Source organism: Trachurus japonicus, chromosome 13 (assembly GCF_045865225.1).
Source record: "Trachurus japonicus isolate A0001 chromosome 13, Traja_1.0".
Classification (NCBI taxonomy): Eukaryota; Metazoa; Chordata; class Actinopteri; order Carangiformes; family Carangidae; genus Trachurus; species Trachurus japonicus.
Genome location: NC_140919.1, coordinates 1,588,937 through 1,612,162, shown reverse-complemented (window position 1 = coordinate 1,612,162; position 23,226 = coordinate 1,588,937). Strand labels below are relative to the sequence as shown.

At 40.5% G+C, this 23,226-nt stretch overlaps 3 protein-coding genes across 3 annotated transcripts in view; all 3 read right to left on the bottom strand.

Moving 5' to 3' along the window:
* LOC146975210 (stonustoxin subunit beta-like) overlaps window positions 1-23,226 on the bottom strand; it is a gene marked incomplete at its 5' end in the record, with an annotated part of 195,007 nt that overhangs the window by 105,557 nt on the left and 66,224 nt on the right. The gene's annotated exons all lie outside the window — the stretch shown is intronic.
* The window catches only part of LOC146975212 (protein NLRC3-like), a 347,620-nt gene that overhangs the window by 276,733 nt on the left and 47,661 nt on the right, over window positions 1-23,226 (bottom strand). The gene's annotated exons all lie outside the window — the stretch shown is intronic.
* The window catches only part of ngef (neuronal guanine nucleotide exchange factor), a 48,342-nt gene that overhangs the window by 10,547 nt on the left and 14,569 nt on the right, over window positions 1-23,226 (bottom strand). The window contains exons 3-10 of the mRNA XM_085794574.1: window positions 19,036-19,410; window positions 18,769-18,836; window positions 12,568-12,797; window positions 10,274-10,434; window positions 9,307-9,459; window positions 975-1,104; window positions 807-881; window positions 2-91 (exon numbers count right to left, since the gene is read on the bottom strand). Coding sequence (XP_085650700.1) covers window positions 2-91; window positions 807-881; window positions 975-1,104; window positions 9,307-9,459; window positions 10,274-10,434; window positions 12,568-12,797; window positions 18,769-18,836; window positions 19,036-19,410 — 1,282 coding nt within the window. The remainder of the gene's footprint in view (window position 1; window positions 92-806; window positions 882-974; window positions 1,105-9,306; window positions 9,460-10,273; window positions 10,435-12,567; window positions 12,798-18,768; window positions 18,837-19,035; window positions 19,411-23,226) is intronic.

Below are 23,226 nucleotides of genomic sequence, written 5' to 3'. Positions count from 1 at the left end.
CCTTGGACTTGAACTCCAGAGTTTTCTCGATGCTGATCAGCTCCTCAGTTCGACTCATCTTCCTCACGCCCTCGTTACACTCCTTCACGATCTGACGACGACAAACAGTGTTGACGTTAATAACGACCGCTCGGAGGACAGCAGAGTTACGTATGGTGTCCCACAGGGTTCAGTCTCAGGGCCAATTCTCTTCTCAATGTGAAAATAAATCAATGCTTAAAGGGATAGTTCACCCAATATTGAAATCTCACTCATTATCTCCTCCCCCTCATGTGGACTAAGGGCTGGGAGAAGTTTCAGAGTCCTCCGTGGCTTCTCTGAGTTACAGGGGGTCTCGGCGTAGCAGTGCATGTCCATATGACGGTTGCTAATGGATACCAACTGTCTTCGTAACAAAAAGACACACCAAAAAACATCCAAATACCTCCATGCTGCTCGTATGTAATGTCCGTCTTGTATTGAAGCCCCAACATGAGAAATTGTGAACACAAATTGAGACACTGGGAGCTTCCGCTACAAACAAGCTTAAAATATAGACTTATTTAATTATTTTCGGAACAATTTCTCATGCACTGCTACGCCGAGACCCCCTGTAACTCAGAGAAGCCACGGAGGACTCTGAAACTTCTCCCAGCCCTTAGAGACAATGAGGGGGAGGAGATAATCCCTTTAACGAAACTCTATCTATCCATGAACATTTAGGAACTCAATATTGGATGCTTCAGAAATGAACCTCTTCCCAGTAATATTATTAAATGAATAGTGTAATTCTTCCACTTCCCCCAGCGTTGGACCCGTTAACACACCTGCTCCAGCTGCTGATGAGCCTTGACAGCTGTTGCTTCCCTCACGGAGTTCTCATCGGCTTTCTTCAGGATGTTCTGTGAAGAGCAGCAGGTTCAGAGTCAGAGGAGAGTGAAGGTTACGCGGTGACGGCGTCGTCGTGGTCGTCGTGTACGTTCAGCATTACTCACCTGGACCAGCAGCTTGAGGCGAGTGATCCTCTGGAACGGGAGGATGAGGAAGGAGGTGAAGGACAGGCCGCGGACTCGAGGGTGGTTCTCCAGAGAGGCCATGGCGTCGCGGAACGCCTGGTTCCCCTCGCTGTCGGAGAGGACGCACACATAAAAATACATATGAATAAACAAACCAACAACAGACTGTAAACAAAGATGGAGGTTGACCCTGTGGCCCCGCCCCCCGACTCACAGCTACTCCAAATATGGTCAACTTGTCGGTTGACCGATGGAGTCAACTCACTCCAGTTTTCATGCCGGTACCACCACAGCACCTTCATATATACATGTGCCGTCAAAACGGTGGAATTTATGCAAATTTGCTCATGTTAACAAAGAATTTCAAAACACTTTTAATACATTTTTTGTTTGTCTTAATGTAAGTAATCAACTCAGTATTTTTCATGGAGATATCTAAAGGTTAAAAATTTTACCCTATACATGTGAAAAATTTTCATATAAATGGGATATGTTTGGGCCTTTTTCTAAACTTTCTCCTAATGGGATTCTTCGGGGCTTTTTGTTCCCTCACTCAGGACATGCTGAGGATACAAAATCAGTTGAGTTTGATTCTGTTGCAATCTGTTTAACCTTTTCTCATAAAATGACTGGACTAACAGAGGAGGAGCCTGTAGACTCATCAGTGTGTTTAGATCAAAACAAACAGATTATTAATCCGACTGGAACTTGACAACTGAAGTTCATGTCAACATGTCGCCGGAGTAGAAAAAGATAATTTGCAAGATGTGTGGAGTGGCAGTGACAGCAAACAAAGGCAACATCAGCAATTTATTTGACCACTTATGGCTTTGTCATATGTGTTTCAATCAATCAATCAATCAATCAACCAATAAGTTTATTTGTCCCCATGGGGGCGATTAATTTGCAGAAGCAGTGTTTGTTTGCACTATTTGCACCATGGTTTTAATTTTGTGTTTTGAGATCTGCTTTCTGCACAATAAATGCTCTAAAAATTACATTGATTTAAAAAAAAAAATCAATTTAGCTTTACTAAGGGACTACAAAACCCATTCAGAAACACGTCCAGTATAATTTTTACACCTACATTTATACCACAATATACAGTATACCGTTACTGTGAACTAAGGGATTCGATTTATACCATGATATGAATTTTAGGTCATACCCTACTACTGACTATTTACAGCCTGAACCAGCGTGTCTGGTCGGGAATTTAAGTTGAAAACTCTAGGTCATCATCATCATCTTCATTTTGAGTTATTTACTCCGGAGTGAGTATTAACCTGCTGAAACAACAACACATACAGGGGGGGAAATATGTATTTGATCCCCTGCTGATTTTTGTCCTCATTTCACTTGATCAAATGGAAAATAATTTGTCGCATTTATTCATTATGGAGTTTTTTTTTGGATATTGCGTCTCTTTGTTTAAATTTATTTACCATATTAGGTGACATCTTTGATGACCAAGGCCTCCGATCCTTTCAAGACCTTAAAAATTCTTTTTCCATCCCAGGTTCCTCATGGTTTTTTTTACCTCCAACTCCGCACTGCCTTAAAAACTTATGGGGTTCCTTGGGATGTCTTTCTCGGCTCTCATCCAATAATAGCATTGCTCTCCTCAAAGTCCAAACTAGTTTCTCGAATCTATACCAAACTTGTTTCAACTGGTTTGAAACCCCTTCCTGTTTTATATGGCTGGGAACAATTTTTACAATCTCTTGATCTGGTCTGTGACTGGCATACAATATGGTTTAATTTATTTTCATCATCAAAGAATTTAGCCCATCAGTTAATCCATTTCAAATTCATTCACAAATTTTATTTTACCCCTGAACGCAGATTTAAATTGAATTTGATAGATAATGATGCTTGCCCCAACTGTTCCAACTCAGTGAAAGGGGATTACCTCCATATGTTTTGGCACTGTCCCCTGATTAATTCTTTTTGGAAATATGTAAACAATATTGTTAGTAAAATTATTGGTAAATCTCTTCCTACCTGTCCTGTTCTTTATTTACTGGGTTATAACCCCAATGTGTATGTTTCTTTTCAGGAGAAGCGGATCTTAATGGCAGCCTCAACTGCAACTAAAAAATCTATTATTAAAAATTGGTTCGAACCCGCTATCTCTCTAAATAAACTTTGGATTAATTTATTTTTTGATATTTGTTTACTAGAAAGATCTACTGCCAGAATCAATGGAGCAAAATCTGATTCTCTTCTGACCTGGTCTAAGGCCATCGAGCATATTCAGAAAATTAACGCGTCATAGCTTCTATGATAATTATTATTATTTATTTATTTAATATTTATCCCTTTTTTTTCTCTCTCTCTCTTCCTCTAAATTCTAGGGTTGTCTAACCCTACAGGCCCTGTTTGTCTTGTTTGTCTGTGGTTGTCTTTGTTTTTGTGTATGTGAGTCTTGTCTGTGAAGTATTTGTTATTGCTGTGTGGTATCAGAGCATCTTTTTAGAATTTTGCTCTGGTTCTGTTCCCCTTTTTTATTTTTATTTTTTTACTGTGGTCTTGTTTGTTAGTACTGTCTATCGTTTATCTATCACACTCCCTTGTGCCCTGTATTATTCACTATGTTTTTTGTTTTCTTTCCTAATGTTTTGAGGAATTAAATACAATTTTGATCAAAAAATAAATAAATAAATAAATAATTTACCATAAAAACTACAGATCACCCATTTCTTTGTGGGGGAGCAATTAAATATGTATTTTCCCCGCTGTATCGCCCCCTGGTGTTGAGGAGGAGACACCGTCAGGTTGTAGATTCACCTGTTGCAGGTGAACCGGGACGAGGACAGAAACTCTGAACTGTCAAAACGTCCAACCTCCGTCTCCTCCTCTTTCACTACGTTTGGCTCAGCAGTTCACCTCTTTTATTTTTACCGCCTGACTGATTTCAGAAGTTTAATGGTGAATAAATGTTTCACACGTTCCAGTTTCACCAGTTCCACGTTTGCATTCCCTGCCAACATCGATTAGACACACGCCTGTCAATCACACGGCAGCAACGGCGCCGACGCCCAGCGACGCCGTCCGGACCCGAGGATTAACGCTGAGGAGATAAAAATAACGTCACGACGTGAGAAATCCCAACAACGGAACTTCAAGGTTCAAGGGTTCAAGGTTTCTTTATTAATAACAGCGGGTAAAGTTGTTGTGCAGACAGGCACTCAGCCATCCCAGTGTAACAAACAGCCACACACAGACACCATCACACACAAATCACAAATAGAAAAAGACAATATAATCAAAATACATGGTCAAAGTCATAGGAATAGAAATAGAAAAGTGCTTCTACATGTCCCTATATGAAGACCTTGTTGAACTTAGCTGACCCTAGGGAGCACTTTTCTATTTCTATTCCTATGACTTTGACCGTGTATTTTGATTATATTGTCTTTTTCTATTTGTGTGTCATGATGTCTGTGTGTGGCTGTTTGTTACACTGGGATTGCTGAGTGCCTGTCTGCACAACACTTCCACTTCCTGTAACTGTTGATCCAGATGAAAAAAAACCTTTCTTCCATCTTTCTTTCTTCCTCTCTCACTGTTTCATTCTTTTATTTTCTCTAATTCAAAAGTTCATTAATTTACCCATCCTCCGCTCCCACATCCTTCTTTCATCCTTTGCTCTTTCTTTCTTTCTTATTTTTAGAATCATTGTTGTTATTATTACTATTATTGTTTCTGTTGTTATTGCTGTCACTGTTATTTTTAATATCATAAAGCTTAGACGACACAGCCCCTTGTTGGAGGTTCCTTTTTCAGATTTTAAACAGTAGGGGGAATGTGCCTTTTCGATAGCGGCCCCCTGAATTACATTTTATTAATGACCTGGCACTCTTCAAAACACATCTTAAAACTCACTTATTATAAGACAGGCTTTTAATATTCAGTGACATTTGACATTTGTTATGTATTTTAGCGTTTATGTGTTCTCTTTCTTTTGTATCTGTTATATATAAATAAAGTTTTTTTATATGGATAAATGCAAAACAAAGCAAAAAGAAAAACCCAAAACAACAATCAATAATCCCAATAAATGAAAATCAAACAGAACTTGTTTCTAGTTTAGTCTGTTTTACACATTCCTTCATACTAATACTATTTCATTATCTAGTATAATGACAATAAAGATACTCAACTAAACTCAGTTCATGATATCCTCTGACATTTGTCATTTGTCATGTATTTTCTTTCTCCTGTATTTGTTATGTAAAGTTATGTATTTGTTCATCTTTCCGGATGTTGTAAGGTGTTATATAAATAAACGTTATTATTATTATTATTAATACTATCATTATTCTGACCGATGCTACTATTATTATTCATCAATTTCTTTCTTTATAACTGTTTTTACTATTATGACCAACATTTATATTCTATATTAAACTTGATTTACACACACACACCTTGTTCACACGTTGTGTATACATTGCTGTATGTCCACTGTGTTGTTTGTCTTGTATTTCACAATAAAAGAAAAGAAAAGAAAAGAAACAACGCGTCAGCAGCTGGAATGTGTTTGCATAACGACCGTATCCACGTGGCCCTGAACGCCTCGCGCCGCCTCAGGCTGCAGAATGTGGAGCGCCTTTGTTTTATCATATAGAGCCTGAAGTAATCTGCTGAGGAATGGAGCGGAGGAGGAAAACCTCTTAGTTCTGCTGCAGGACGGAGGAGGAGGGGGGGGTCGGTCTAACGTCTAACGTCTGAGCTCTGCTGCCGATGATCGATCCGGTTATTGATCAGAAATGGATGTAGGCTATTGAATTATGTTTTCTGATTGATGTCATATATGTTCTTTTGTCAAGTTGTTAATTGCTGTGCGTGTTTGTAGATTGCCTTGGCTAATAACTTTGTAATTTTAATCATATTCATATTCTGTTTTTAGGGTGACTTTCTAACATCCGTCTGGGGACTACAGATGAAAAACAGCCTCGCATTTACAGTGATGTTATTAATGTGCACTGTCCCTGTTTTCAAATAAACTTATTATTATTATTATTATTATTATTATTATACATGGAGCAAATAGCTTACTTGCACTGTCTTGAATATCCACTTTCTATTATAATTGAAGAGTTCATTTGCAAAAGCAGATAACTCCGTTTTTAAAAAATTCTAGAATCTTCATTTTTTATTTTTTATTTACACAAGTCAAACCAAAGTTGAGTGACTTTGAGATGTAACAAAACAGACATATCTCAAAAAAATAAAGTTTTATTGAAAACAACACTATGCAAAGCCGGTGCATATTCTCATTTTTCCAGGTCATCGAAAGCAACTGGACTTAGTTATTTGTCTAGGAACACTATGCAAAGAATAATTACAAAGCCTCAGCTCATTTTTTTCAAAATGGCACTTATCTGCTTTTGCAAATGAACTCTTCAATTATTTCTCATTTACTTGGTATTATTTTAATCTTGTATATTTACATGCTTGCAACCTTGAGCTTTTCACTCACTGAGTTTATTTTCATTATTTAATGTATATTTTGTATAAACAGCACGGTTAGGGTTGGGTGGGGGGAAAGAAAATAAGAAAAAAAAATGTTGTATAATGTTGAATAACTGTGATCTAGAATCATTTTCTCAAGTAAAAACATGTTTAAAAAAGAAAAAGAAAAAAAGAATTGGAGCAGTTTCCTCATCGTCGTCTCCACTCTGACGTCTCAAAGGTCTCAGGTGTGTCCTCCTCACTGTGGGAACTTCACACACACTCACTCAGCTCTAAGGTGTGTGTGTGTGTGTGTGTGTGTGTGTGTGTGTGTGTGTGTGTGTGTGTGTGTGCACCACACCCAGCGCAGCGTGTTTGTCCTGATCAAAAAATAAACCTGTTCTGAAAAATGGCATTAAAACAACATGAAGGTCCACGCCTCGTTCTCTTTCTGAGCTCAGATTAGAACAACAGCTGCTCCAACACACACACATTATGTAAAAATACACACCACACTGTATGTATTAACACAAATACACACAGACCAGACGCCATTAACTCACATGAAAACAGAAAACAACATGAACGTGAATGAAAGCAGAATAAATCAGGAGTGTGTGATGTTTTTGTTTTTATGTTTGTGTATTTAAATGTTAATGATGTTTATTTATTGATGTTCTTCTATGATTGTAAATGTGTTAATCATCACATCGTTCACAGCGATGACCGGATGATGTAACAATAACAACAACAACACTTTATCTACATTTGGGTTCAGTGATATTTCTTCTTGAATTTCTGTCTTTTTGGTTCTTATTCATGATAATGTTTGTATGAGACGGTAAAAGGGATAAGCTGATGATGAGCTTTGCTTCTTTCTGTCCCTCCGTGTACTGAATCGTTTTGTTTTTTTTCTTATTGTTTTTAGGTTGTTGTTTTAATTGGTACTGTTTAAAGAGACCCAGAGGAGTTTCTATTTGGTTATAAAAAGTCTGATATTAATGTGGATGAATCTCCGTTACCACTTGTTAATGGTCCATTTTAGATAAATCTATGGTTTTGTCTCTATGGTTATTTTGTTATTATTAGTGGTGGTGGAAATGCTGGGCGAGCCGACCAGCGTTTCTTTACTTTCGGTTTCGTGGCGAGTCATGAGAATAACGCCGCCGAATCTCCGTTTATGGTGGGAACTACGACGGTATGTGATCGTCTTCCAACCTCTGACTTTAATTCTTGATGAATGAAAACATTCTCGGCAAACGTTTTCGCTTTCGTCCGTCTTGCGCCGGTCCAAGAATTTCACCGTGCACGCTGAGGCTCATGGGAAATGTAATGTGAAAACACTTCGCTTTCCAAAACTCCTAGTTGTCCCTTTAAACACGAGGGAAATAAAGAAATTAAATTAAATTAAATTGTTAAAGTGACTACGAGAAGTGTTTCCACACTACACTTCCCATGAGCCTCAGCGTGCACAGTGAAATTCTTGGACCGGCGCAAGACGGACGAAAGCGAAAACATTTGTCAAGAAAGGTTACATTGATCAAGAACGAAAGTCGGAGGTTGGAAGACGATCGGATACCGCCGTAGTTCCGACCATAAACGATGCCAACTAGCGATCCAGCGGCGATATTGCGGGAAACCGAAACTAGGAAATGCTGGGCGAGTCGACCGCTAAATAATAATATCACAATAATTAACAAGTGGTAACGTAGATTCATCCACATTAATATGAGACTCTTTTATAACCAAATACAAACTCCTCTGTGTCTCTTTAATTGATAAATGTATAAACACCTTTATGTATTTCTAAGTGTATTGATTTTGATGTTTATTTAATGATGTACGTCTATGATTATAAATGTAGAAACACACTCATTCATGTGTCTTGGATAATGTACCACTATGTGATGTTAACTACAGCGCTGGAAGAGAGAGTAAGGACACCACCATTGACTCCCATGGTGAGGGTTTAAGGGTTTAAGGGTTTAAGGGTTTTGCGCCCCTAGTGGCAGGATTTGGGTATTGCAAAAGCGCCCAGAAAACCCATTCACTCCAATGTATGTGTGTTGCCCACTTGCTTGTAAGGTCAGAGGTCATGTGACAGCTACAAAAAAGTTATTAAAAAAATATTATTTTGCCATCAAAAGTCCTTTCTCAGTGTTGTTTCTGTTGTTTTATAGAAGGAGAACACTGTTCAGATGTGAGAGGTGTCACTAAAGCAAAAAATATTAACGTCAAAGTCACTGTTCTGCTTGACATGTTTCTTTACACAAAAAGCTCGTTTTCTCAGTGTTTTGGTCAAAAACTGGTGTTTTTGGCGAAACCAGCCTACGTTCTACTGCTGTTTACAAAAGAACGGAAAAAGGTAGAAACAAACTTTTTTTTCCTATTGAACGAAGACAGTCTACTCTTTCTCTTGGTAGTTTCGGTGTTTACGTAGTCATAGAACACAATATTCTGTGGGTCTTATAAGATCGTTCAAAATGCTCTAAAACGGCTGGCAGTATGGGGCTCTCTGCTCTGAAAATGGCTGGCAGCCAATGAGTTAATGTAGACAACTGTTTTTTTGTGGGGTTTTTTTACTGGCCTATGTGTTAATGTTTATCTGTAAAGGATCCTCAATGATGCTATTAACGTGGGTGATCTATAAATGTCCTTAAATTATTGAAAACACCACACTGCTCATTCACCAACAATGCAGAGATGTCAGTTCTTGGGCGCTTTTGCAAAACCCATATTCCTCCACCAGGAGGCGCTGCCATTGGACCAATGCTGTCCTTACTCTCTTTTACAGAGCTCTACTGTGAACTAACTAAGGTAGCGGTGTGGGCGGAGCCTAGCGGCGACTCACAGGATGCGTCTGTAGTTCTTCTCCTGATAAACCTGGTTGATGACGTAGGTGATGAAGACGCTGAAGTGCTCGACGGCGTGGTTGTAGACGATGTCGCACACGTCAGAGATCAGGATGGACTCCTCGATGCGGTGCTCCAGGTCCATCAGGAACCTGGGGAGGGAGAGGGGGGAGGGGTTAAAGGGATAGTTCACCCAAAAATTAAATTTCACTCATTATCTCCTCCCCCTCATGTGGACTAAGGGCTGGGAGAAGTTTCAGAGTCCTCCGTGGCTTCTCTGACGGTTGCAAATGGATACCAACTGTCTTCATAACAAAAAGACACACCAGAAAACATCCAAATACCTCCATGCTGCTCGTATGTAATGTCCCTCTTGTATTGAAGCCCCAACATGAGAAATTGTCCCGAAAAAAATTTAATAAGTCTATATTTCAAGCTTGTTTGTAGCAGAAGCTTCAAGTTCAAGTTTATTTGTCATATACATTAAAAAGTACAATGTACAGTCAATGCATTGAAATGTAGCCTGCGCTGGCTCACTCTCAACCCTTAAAAAGTAAACCATAAAGAAAATAAAAACTAATAATGACAGTAGCATCATATAAACAATGACAAGTAAGCTCCTCTTCCCAGTTCATCCAAATTTGACGAACCGGGAAGAGGAGCTTCGAGAAGCTTCCGCTACAAAACAAGCTTGAAATATAGACTTATTTAATTTTTTTCGTGACAATTTCACATTTCGGGGCTTCAATACAAGAGGGACATTACATACGAGCAGCATGGAGGTATTTGGATGTTTTTTGGTGTGTCTTTTTGTTACGAAGACAGTTGGTATCCATTTGCAACCGTCATATGGACATGCACTGCTACGCCGAGACCCCCTGTAACTCAGAGAAGCCACGGAGGACTCTGAAACTTCTCCCAGCCCTTAGTCCACATGAGGGGGAGTAGGAGCGGTGGCGGTCGTACCTCTCGCTGGCCTTCATCACCTCCTCGATGTTGGAGAACAGGAAGTGCATGTCTGACTGGCTGAGCGTGTTGAACAGAGTCGGGTTCCTCAGGAAGTGAGTCTCCAGAATCTCCAGACTCTTGTAGTAGGACGCCTCGGAGGTGACCAGCTCGAACATGGCCTGGACACAACGGAGAGAGAACGTCATCACCACCGCCACCACCGCCACCGCCACCGGCCAATCAACACTCACACCGTCTCTAAAAAAACAGTCTCTAAAACATCACCAACGTTTGTCTTTACATTATTCATTTCTAGGGATCAATCAATCAATCAATTTGTTTATTTCGGGCAAGTCAATTTAAATCATCATCATCACACTTCATCAAGTAATACAATACACATGGCCGAAAGGGAAAGCGGGAGAAGCAAAAGCTGATCTAGTCCCGCCCCCGTTACCCACAGAATAAAATCTTTATCGTGATCTTTTCTTTTGCTTTTACTTATGACATTTTGACATAACATGTTCCAGCAGTAGGTAGTATACAGAGCTGCAGTTTAGCTCTAGACAGTACATACAGATTACGTGTGTCTGCACATGTGTCCATATTTGTCCGTCATGAGTGAACAACAGTCTCATCTTGTATTGCTGTATGGGTATTGATAAGAATTTAGCGATTCCGATTCCATTATCGATATTGCTTATCGATTTCATTCTCTTATCGATTCTCATTGGGTGAGGGAATAAAAGAGAAATCGGTTTGTTTGCATTAATGCAGTGGTTCGAAACCTTTTTTGGCTCATGACCCCTTTCTCAAATTTGGCTTCTGTTTGTTTGTTTTTTTCTGTGCAAATGCGCAAGTTTCTGAACCAAGCGGAATCGATAGCGGAATCGTTAAAGCAGACACGCACACGATTCCAAGAATTGATCCAAGTTGGAACCAGTTCCGAAGAGGAACCGATTCCAACTCCGATTCCCATCCCTTTTCATTTCTAACGTTTCTTATATCCAGGTCCGTCACTTTTCCCTGGAAACACGTGTGTTGGCGGCAGCGGCGTGGCCATAAGGCGGCTACAGCTTGAGGGAAAAATAGAAACAACAACTCTTTGCTCAGCTGTGTTTGCACAGTTCTTTCTGCCATCGCACAGTTATCTCACGATGCATTTTACATTTGACAGTTTCTTCCTTTCTTTTCTAATTTTAGTATTTGTTCTCATAACATGTTGATGTACATAATATAAATGCATGTATATAGTTTGTATATGTATATATAACATCTGTGTCTCGTCTGTCCGTCCTGGGTGATGATCCCTCCTCTGTTGCTCACCCTGAGCTTTCTCCTGGTTTTCCCTGTTAAAAGGGTTTTCCATGGAGTTTTTCCTGAGGGTCTAAGTCAGTGTTTTTTAACCTTGGGGTCGGGACCCCCCCCAAAAAAAAAGATAAAAATATATTTTTAACTAATTATTATTCTTTCAAAATTATGATTAAAAACACCACGCACAATCTTAAACAACTGTATTCTATACTTTCACTTAGCTGTTGCATCTTGATTGACGACGACCAAAAAAAGGTTGGGAGCTGGTCTAGGTCAGAGGATGTTGTTATGATGCGATGTGAAGCCCTTTGAGACATTTTTTCTTTTTCTTGTTTCTTACTCATCTTATCTCTGTTTTATTTTTGCTCTACCATGCCATAATAATATATTATATAATATCATATTATGTACTGTATGTCTGCTACTGGATACCTGAATTTCCTTTGGGATCAATAAAGTATCTCTAAGTCAAAGTCTGATGCCCAGTTCACGTTGATTAGATCGCCACCACACAGGAAGTCAAATGCACCGAGCATCCGGTCAATTTCAAAATGAAACACAACGGACAAACTTTATGATCGTAAATCATCACTTTGTCAACATTAGTTTCACCTGATGAGACAAGCAACAACTCATCCGTCACGTCCACTGCCGTTGCGAGGCCGCTCTAAAAACAGACGTTTTGGCGGGATCACAGGTCGTCGTGGTTACTGAAGAGGCATGAACAGCGACCGACCTCCCCAGCTGTTCTCTATCTCGCTCCCCATTGGACAGTGACCTCACGTCTGACAGACGATTTTGCATAAAGTTGAACCGTGGTCAACTTTTGGACGCGACGCAACTGCTAAAACGGCTGCGACCCCGCAGAGCATTAATAACGGTTTGACGCGTCCCATCCCAGGTGCACTGCAAAAACTCAAAATCTGGTGGAAAACCACGTTATTTTATGATACACCACATCGGAGTCGGTGGACGTCGGGGTTCGGTCCGCCACTCACCTCCTGCATGATGACCTCCCTCTGCGTGAGCGTGGCGAGCAGCCCGCTGGCCTGCACGACCTCCAGGCTCTGCCACAGGCTGAGGGAGCGGGCGTTGTTCCTCAGCTGCAGCTGCAGCGCCGGCGGGGACACGGCCGGCGCCGCCGCCGGCGTCAGGTTGTTGTCGCGCTGCCGCCGCTGCTCGATCTCCTGCTGCTTGGACGTGTCGCGGTATTCCTGGTAGAGGAACGCTGCAGGGTGAGGAGACAGAGTCAGCAGGTAGACAAACAGGAAGTTCTGCTCTTTGAACCTTATTGATTTAAGTTTTTAAAGGGATAGTTCAACATTTTGGCCAATTGGCCCATTGCCATAACCCCTATAGTCATAGCAGTAGGTTTGTTACCTTTAATTGTCGGTGCAAGCTATTTTTAGAACGGCGGAGCAGAGCCGTGAGCTGCTCAGAGCTACGCTACGGAGGCTCATTGGATTTCTTGGGCTGTATTCGAAACCGCATACTATACTGCTAGTACGTACTGATTTGGCCAAAATGTAGTATGTATGATCGGTTCATTGTAAAACATGTATTTCTTGATGTAAATGTGGTGGTTTGTGTCCGTAGGCTCCAGAGCCCCGAGGCAGCGCTGCTCTTCTGTCCAATACACACAGGAAGCTTCACTTTACATTCAGACTAACTAAGGCTGTCTTTACACTGCACGGTTCAAGTGGCCCAATTCCGATTTTTTCCTCTCAAGTGGCTCAGATCGGATCTGTAACATGAATGTGTAAACGGGACAAATGCGCATTGAATCAGATATTGCCAGATCAGATTCAGGCCCCCGTTATATGTGGAAATAAATCAGATACAAATCGGATCTCTGCCAATACGTCTGCAGTCTAAACAGACAGATCGGATCTTCCCTGGCAATGCATGTCATACGTCATCAATGATGATGATTCTCGCTGAACCTCTGTAGTCCGTGATTGACACGTGGGGCTGAGCTGGACTACCGTGGTCAGCTGTGGCCAGCTGTGGTCACTGTCACAGGCGTTACAGTGTTTAATTTTTGAGGTGTCCGTGCGTCTGTTTTTTTCCCCCCTCACTAGTTCTTGTTTTCATATAGCCACTACAATAACATTCATTTCTATGCGGATCGATACGAGGGCAAGCGAGGAAGCGCGAGATAAACACCAGATTTCACGTTTTCCTACCGGCAAAAACTGAACCGAGCCAATAAGAAATCAAGAGAGGAAAAACAGACATTGTATACAAATGTGTGAGGCTGTCCCGTCCTCACTACGTGGGCGACGGAGGATCAAACGGTGGCACAACTGTCACCGTCACCGTCGCTGTCTCATCTCACAGCAGCTCCGCTCCACGCAGCCACTTCACTAACGTTATTTTGTAACGTTCACTTTGTAAGTGACGTGTTGGATATAAACTCTGAACACCAGACTCACCTTTGTTTAAAAATATTATATTATTACGTGACAATCTCCTGAAATCACTAGTTTATTTCCAGCGGGTCGTTTCATGCAGCACAGCAGGTGTAAATGCAGATTATCAGATCTGGGTCACTTCTGATAGAACATGTAAATAGACCGTCAAAAAAATCGGATATAGGCAACAAATCGGAATTGGGCATCAAGGCCTGCAGTGTAAAGACAGCCTAATGCTACTGATACAGCTGTTAGATTTCATCACTGAGACCAACATTTATCTCCTAGAAATAATGTAACCAGCCGGTGGTAAACCTCTAAAAACCTGTGGGTAAGTTCATTAATTAGCGATGGTTTTCTCCCCCGGGATGAGGACGGAGGTTGGCCGGCCGAGCAGCTCTGCAGACCGGCTGCTGTCTCTGTGATGTCCCGGTCGCTGCGGAGCTTCACTTCTCTGAAAAACATCGGAGCAAACTTCCAAACAGCCGTCGTTTGGATCAACTGGCCGTAGATTTGGGATCTAAACAGTTACTTTCTCACATGAAAACATATTAAAACTTTATAAAGTTATGTAATTTGCCACGAAATGCATTCTAGGAAACTTGTATACTGTTACTGCAGTGTGAACGACGTCGGTCTGCTGAAGTAGCAGACTGAATCCCACATTCAGAATGTAGTATACAGTACATACTAACGCAGTATGTAGTAGGCAGTACGGTAGTATGTGGTTTAGAAAACAGCCTTGGTTTCCCTCATCAAACTCATCAAATACACAATCCAACAACTCCACAACGCTCTGGTGGACAAGTTGTGAGCTGCACATTCACCACGCTATGAGATAATAACACAACGTTACCACACAGAGTTGTTGTAGAGGGAAATACAGAGACTGTTGATGAAAAACTGTCCCTGAAGGCAACGTGCATCAGTGGCTTTGCATGAATTTCCCTCTACAACAACTCTGTGTGGTAACGTTGTGTTATTATCTCATAGCGTGGTGAATGTGCAGCTCACAACTTGTCCACCAGAGCGTTGTGGAGTTGTTGGATTGTGTATTTGATGAGTTTGATGAGGGGAAACCAAGAAATCCCATGATCATATAAAATCCCTTTAATGTTTCATATTTGAAGCCGTTTCACTCGTTTATTCTTTCCTCTGTTATCGTTTTATGTTTTATTATTGAGTCTATTTTTATTTCCCTGACTCATATCTCTCTTCTTCTTCTTCCTCCTCCACCGTTTTATTATTTTTATCTTTATCGCTCCACACTTTGTTCTCTGATCTTCAGCCTTTCTTCACTTCCTGCTCCTGCACTTTGTTTTTATACGGTTTGTTTTTCCTCTACATTACTTGATCTTTGCTCCTCCTCCTCTCTCCGTCTTGGACTTTGTATCTTTTATACGACGCCGCTTTGCTGCTGTCATCATCACCACGACCACTAGGTGTCTCCTAGCAACAGAGCCTGGCTGACTCTCGTTCATAGCTACGTCTCTTAACTCAAACTCCAACTCAGATGGACCGGGACCATAGATATATATACTGACTAGATGCAGGGCCGTTGCTAGGAATTCTGGGCCCCCTTAAAGAATACTAAAGTGGGCCCCTCCCCCCTAACTTTTCCTTTTTTTCCTTAGTATTTTTATTTAGCTTTCTTTGTTTTGATGCTAATGCAGCATCACACTGCAAAAACTCAAGTAACTTAGCAAGAAGTCTTATTTCTAGTCAGAATGTAATTTCTAGTCAAAACAAATCTCATTCTACTTAAAATAAGACTCATCATATTAAAAGTAGCTTGTTTTTAGACACTTTTTACTTCTTTCAAGCAGATTTTCACTTGAAATAAGTAGAAAAATCTGATAGTGGAGCAAGTTTTTCTTCCTTATTACAAACACAAAAAACCTCTTTCACCGGCAGATTTTTCTATTTATTGTGAATTTAAGTGAAAATGATCTAAAAACAAGTTAATTTTTAGGTGATGAGTCTTATTTTAAGTGGAAAGAGATTAGTTTTGACTAGAAATGAGACATTTGGACAAGAAATAAGACAAATATTCTTGGAAAAATGTTGAGTTTTTACAGTGTACTATGAGTATTAGTCAGGGTCTTACGCAGAATAAATCAGTCATACAAAGATTAGACTACTGGGGTTTTTTATGGGCCCCACTGGGGCTGGGCCCCTAGAGTTATCACCACCTTTCTCCCCTATACAACGGCCCTGACTAGATGCCGCGTTCCCAGGCAGCTCTATTGAGTGGAATGCGTCAACGCGGCGGCCATCTTGGTCAGGGGGAAGCCGTGTCTACTGTACTTCCTGCATTAGAGGTCTATCAACCATTAAAATAACGCCATAACTCACCGAATATTCAACCCATTTTCAAGCCGTTTGGTTTATTATAAATGTCAGACACATATTTATGATATAACAACAACAACAAAAATTTTGAATTTTTTTTTACATTTTTTTTTGTATGTATTACACATACACTTACATACTCAGACACACACCCACATGCATAAATGCACTGAAATGTGTTCTACAAGGGTCCGACCAGGTCTGACCAGGTCTGACTGCTGGTCAGACGTTTATATGTCTATGGTCAGAACCCCGGACCAAGATGGCGGCGCTATTGACGTACGCTGAGAAGCAGAAGGCGGCAACTAGTCAGTATATATATATCTATGGACCGGGACAAGGACACAGGTCAGAGTTCGCCCTTCACTGCAGTGGGCGGAGCTTCTGTTTCAGCGGCGGTGGCGTTGTTGGGGAGGCTGCGTGGCTCCGCCTGGTTCAGTTGGAGGTGGGTTGAAAGTTTGCTGATAAGAGCGTCGGCTGCGTGGACGGACGGACGGACGGACGGACGGACGCGGCGAGGAGAGGAGAGGAGAGGAAGGAGAGGAAGGAGAGGAGTGACTCTGAACAACAACAGAGGGTTGTTGCGTAATCTCCTCAGTCAGATACTGCAGATCGTTTGGTTGGTTGGTGGGCGTAAGAACCGAACCCGCAGTTACATAAGACCGAGGAGCTGCAGCTACAGAAATACATTGCTGCACATGCACACACACACAACACTCACGATGCACACACACACACACACAGAGCTGCTGCTGCTGCAGAGTAAGTGAGTGTGTATATGTGAAATCCTGCAGGTAAAATCTGCCCTACAAAGGCAAAGTGCAGTATCTGCATTTTTTCCAATTTCAAATCAAAAGTGTAAAGGCATATTCTCTTCAATCTGGTAGAATTTGATATTGGTTCTGCTAAAATTTCTCATTTATTCTCGTTATTGGGCTTTTTATTTTGCTGTCCATCCAAAAAAACACAGTGAAACCAACAAGGCAAAGTGCAGTATCTGCAAAGAGTAACTGTACTCCCTACATCCTATAATTTACTCTATTATATAATACCATTGGAGTAAAACCAAGGCAAAGTGCCGTATCTTCAACAATTTCTTCACTTAATTCAGCATTATGGGGGCGGGACTAGATCAGCTTTTGCTTCTCCCGCTTTCCCTTTCGGCCATGTGTATTGTATTATTTGAACTAAGATGAAGTGTGATGATGATTATTTAAATTGACATGCCCGAAATAAACAAATTGATTGATTGATTGATTGATTGTTTCAACAATTTATTCAGCTCATTCAGCTTCCAGCTTTCAGCATTCACGCGTATTTCCTTCAGGAAATGCATTCTCTAGTTTGGAGTAAAACCAAGCCAAAGTGCAGTATCTGCAAAGAGTAACTGTACTCCCTACATCCTATAATTTACTCTATTATAATACCATTGGAGTAAAACCAAGGCAAAGTGCCGTATCTGCCATAAAACGGTCAAAATTGGTCAGAAAGACAAACTACAAAATACATTTAATTCAACATTGACTCAACAATTTCTTAACTTAATTCAGCATTGTTTCAACAATTTATTCAGCTCATTCAGCTTCCAGCTTTCAGCATTCACACGTATTTCCTTCAGGAAATGCATTCTCTAGTTTACTCTGTGATTCCATTGGAGTAAAACCAAGACAAAAGTGCAGCATCTGCACCAAAACCAAGGCAAAGTGCAGTATCTGCAAAGAGTAACTGTACTCCCTACATCCTATAATTTACTGTATGATTCCATTGGAATAAAACCAAGGCAAAGTGCCGTATCTGCCATAAAACGGTCAAAATTGGTGAGAAAGACCAACTACAAAATATATTTAATTCAACAATTTCTTCACTTAATTCAGCATTGTTTCAACAATGTATTCAGCACATTCAGCTTCCAGCTTTCAGCATTCACCCGTATTTCCTTCAGGAAATGCATTCTCTAGTTTACTCTGTGATTCCACTGGAGTAAAACCACGACAAAGTGCCGCAGCTAATTCAGAGGCAACCAAAACCAAGGCAAAAGTGCCGTATCTGCCATAAAATGGTCAAAATAAACTACAAAATACATTTAATTCAGTCCACCTTTATCTAATCAATTATAGACTTGGTAGTTGTTCATAATTTGATGCTTAAACCTGACAATGAAAAACACCAAAAAGCTGTTTTTCTCAGTTTTTCTTGCATTTTTACAGATACTGCAGATACTTTGCCTTCGTAGAGCAGCTCAGAGAGACACTCAACCCTGGTGAACGACTCACAACACGTGCAGTAACAGATCCACCTCTTGTATGTGTGTGCATGTGTGTATGTGTGTGTGTTTGGTGTGTGTGTGCGTGTGTGCGTGTGTGTTTGGTTGTGTGTGTATATGTGTGTGTGTCTGCAGCAGTGGGTGGGATATGGCGCCTTTTTTCTCCTCACCGATGTTCTTGACGATGTTGAGGCTGTGGCAGATCGTCTGGGAGTTTCCTCCTCCGTTGCTCAGCGACCTGCATCACGCACACACACCAAACACACACACACACACACACACACACCAAACACACACACACACACACACACACACAGAACATTCACTTAATTCTGTAAAATGACACAACACAACAACAGTCGATGATGAATTCCATCACAGCAGCAGCAGCAGCCGTCTCTAACAAACTCTCTCCGTCTTTCTCTCTTTGCTCCGACCTGATGTTGGCGTTCTCCCGGTCGGCGCCGTCATGGCAACCGCCGATGTGACCGGAGCTCATGGCGCTGCCTCGGACCTCGCTGGGCTCGTTGACGGTGCACGCCGCGGCCGTCTGCTCCGACAGCCGGCTGATGTCTCCGCCGTGCACGCCGTGAGTCCGGTATGTGATCATGTCAGTCGGAGCGTCTCTGTTGTTGTCCACGCTGCTGCTGCTGCCTCTTCCTCCTCCTCCTCCTCCTCCTCCTCCTTCTCCTCCTCCTCTTGCTGCTGCTGCTCGCCGCTTCACAGCGTCTCTGCTGCTGCTGCTGCTCGCCGCCTCGCTATTGCCTGGCAACGCAGCTCTGGAGTGATGGAGGTGAGGTGAAAGCGGAGGACTGAGAGGGAGAAAGACGAGTTTTAGTGTGAAATTCAACCTGTAGACGTTTGTATTAAAGGTATAAAGGTAGATGTTTGTGTTAAAGCTCCTTCAAAATAAAGGTAGATGTTTGTGTTAAAGCTCCATACAGTATAAAGGTAGATGTTTGTGTTAAAGCTCCTTCAGTATAAAGGTAGATGTTTGTGTTAAAGCTCCATACAGTATAAAGGTAGATGTTTGTGTTAAAGCTCCATACAGTATAAAGGTAGATGTTTGTGTTAAAGCTCCTTCAAAATAAAGGTAGATGTTTGTGTTAAAGCTCCTTCAGTATAAAGGTAGATGTTTGTGTTAAAGCTCCATACAGTATAAAGGTAGATGTTTGTGTTAAAGCTCCATACAGTATAAAGGTAGATGTTTGTGTTAAAGCTCCTTCAAAATAAAGGTAGATGTTTGTGTTAAAGCTCCTTCAAAATAAAGGTAGATGTTTGTGTTAAAGCTCCATACAGTATAAAGGTAGATGTTTGTGTTAAAGCTCCTTCAAAATAAAGGTAGATGTTTGTGTTAAAGCTCCATACAGTATAAAGGTAGATGTTTGTGTTAAAGCTCCATACAGTATAAAGGTAGATGTTTGTATTAAAGCTCCATACAGTATAAAGGTAGATGTTTGTATTAAAGCTCCTTCAAAATAAAGGTAGATGTTTGTGTTAAAGCTCCATACAGTATAAAGGTAGATGTTTGTGTTAAAGCTCCTTCAGTATAAAGGTAGATGTTTGTATTAAAGCTCCATACAGTATAAAGGTAGATGTTTGTATTAAAGCTCCTTCAAAATAAAGGTAGATGTTTGTGTTAAAGCTCCATACAGTATAAAGGTAGATGTTTGTGTTAAAGCTCCTTCAAAATAAAGGTAGATGTTTGTGTTAAAGCTCCATACAGTATAAAGGTAGATGTTTGTGTTAAAGCTCCTTCAGTATAAAGGTAGATGTTTGTGTTAAAGCTCCTTCAAAATAAAGGTAGATGTTTGTGTTAAAGCTCCATACAGTATAAAGGTAGATGTTTGTGTTAAAGCTCCTTCAAAATAAAGGTAGATGTTTGTGTTAAAGCTCCATACAGTATAAAGGTAGATGTTTGTGTTAAAGCTCCATACAGTATAAAGGTAGATGTTTGTGTTAAAGCTCCATACAGTATAAAGGTAGATGTTTGTGTTAAAGCTCCTTCAGAATAAAGGCAAGGCCAGGCAAGGCATCTTTATTTATTTATATAGCGCATTTCATACCAAGGCAACTCAATGTGCTTTACATAAAGACAAAACATTAGAAAAAAGAAGCATAAGACAGAATAAAAACAAACAAAACACTAAAAACAGAGTTAAAAGCAAGAGCAAATAAAAGTAAAAGAAAAAAAATAGATAAAGTTTTAAGTTCTCAGCTATAAGCACGTGAAAAGAGAAATGTTTTTAACACAAAGGTAGATGTTTGTGTTAAAGCTCCTTCAAAATAAAGGTAGATGTTTGTGTTAAAGCTCCTTCAAAATAAAGGTAGATGTTTGTGTTAAAGCTCCTTCAAAATAAAGGTAGATGTTTGTGTTAAAGCTCCATACAGTATAAAGGTAGATGTTTGTGTTAAAGCTCCATACAGTATAAAGGTAGATGTTTGTGTTAAAGCTCCATACAGTATAAAGGTAGATGTTTGTGTTAAAGCTCCATACAGTATAAAGGTAGATGTTTGTGTTAAAGCTCCATACAGTATAAAGGTAGATGTTTGTGTTAAAGCTCCATACAGTATAAAGGTAGATGTTTGTGTTAAAGCTCCTTCAAAATAAAGGTAGATGTTTGTGTTAAAGCTCCATACAGTATAAAGGTAGATGTTTGTGTTAAAGCTCCATACAGTATAAAGGTAGATGTTTGTGTTAAAGCTCCTTCAAAATAAAGGCAAGGCAAGGCAAGGCATCTTTATTTATATAGCGCATTTCATACCAAGGCAACTCAATGTGCTTTACATAAAGACAAAACATTAGAAAAAAGAAGCATAAGACAGAATAAAAACAAACAAAACACTAAAAACAGAGTTAAAAGCAAGAGCAAATAAAAGTAAAAGAAAAAAAATAGATAAAGTTTTAAGTTCTCAGCTATAAGCACGTGAAAAGAGAAATGTTTTTAACACAAAGGTAGATGTTTGTGTTAAAGCTCCATACAGTATAAAGGTAGATGTTTGTATTAAAGCTCCTTCAAAATAAAGGTAGATGTTTGTATTAAAGCTCCTTCAAAATAAAGGTAGATGTTTGTGTTAAAGCTCCATACAGTGTAGGGTTGTTGGGTATACCGGTACTAGAGTGGTACCGGGGTACTGACGCATTTAAAACGGTACCATACTGAGCTTAGATGGGACCGCTACTTTCATTTAGCGCCGCCGGCAGCGGTGACGTCGCCGCGTGAAGTCGCCGCATTGTAATTTGAGCCGAGGCGAGCGAGTGAGCGAGTCACAAACGAAGCAAGGTGCTTTTTTTTATTACCGTTACAGCGCCACCTGTCCATGTGCCTGTGTTTATGTGTGTGTGTGTGTGTGTGTGCGCGCCGCGCGCGAGAGAGACGGGCCGCCACAGACTCCTTAATTAATGCAAACAGCTGGTTGATAAGTCCGTTTTTACCGCGGATCACCACTGGCATGCTCTCTGTCTCTGTCTCTCTCTCTGTCTCTCTCTCTCTCCCTCTCTCTGTGAGTGAGTGAGTGAACAGCGCTACCTGGAGATGAAGTAACGGAGCGATATTGCGTTGATGGGGGGGTGGGGGTGGGGGGGCTTGGTCTTGATTCTGTGGCGCTGCATATGGGAAACAATAGGTGTGTGTTTGTGTAAAATGAACGTTTGTGTTTCATTCTATAAACTACTGAGAACAATTTCTCCCAAAAATTACAACTGGTCAAAATAACAAAAAATGATGCAGTGTTTTCAGACCTCAAATAACGCAGTTGATAATCATTTTTAAACAGACCACTAATGATTTAATTTAGGAAGAGTTCAGTACTGATGCATATGTTATAGTTCTAAGATTTTCTATTAAAATAAAGTCAATAATGACATTTTTTGTGTTCTCTTTTTATTTGGAAAAGTACCGAAAAGTATAGAAAAGTATCGAAAAACATGTTGGTACCGATACCGGTACCAAAATGTTGGTATCGTGACAACACTAATACAGTATAAAGGTAGATGTTTGTGTTAAAGCTCCATACAGTATAAAGGTAGATGTTTGTATTAAAGCTCCATACAGTATAAAGGTAGATGTTTGTGTTAAAGCTCCATACAGTATAAAGGTAGATGTTTGTATTAAAGCTCCATACAGTATAAAGGTAGATGTTTGTGTTAAAGCTCCATACAGTATAAAGGTAGATGTTTGTGTTAAAGCTCCATACAGTATAAAGGTAGATGTTTGTGTTAAAGCTCCATACAGTATAAAGGTAGATGTTCATGTGTAGTGTGATTATAAAGCAGCTCTAGGTTCTATATTAATACTGTGAAAGTATCAAAGCCTCAGTCCACAGAGAAATGCACACAGCCTGTATTCAGAAACTGAGCCTTAAAACCAGCCGTCAGGACTTCCTGTCACTTTGTGATGTCACAACTAAGCCCCGCCCCCTCACCACCTGGACAACACCATCCATCCAACAACAACAACTTTGCAGTATTTTTAGTTTCTCTGACTGTTTTATTCTGAAATCTGCTCTGTTTCTATTGGATCGCTTTAGAAAACAGTCAGCCAATCAGAAGAGAGTCTCAGAGCCTCCTCCTCTCTTCTGATTGGCTGACACCGACCTGGTCTCTACTGGGGTCAAAGGTCACCACC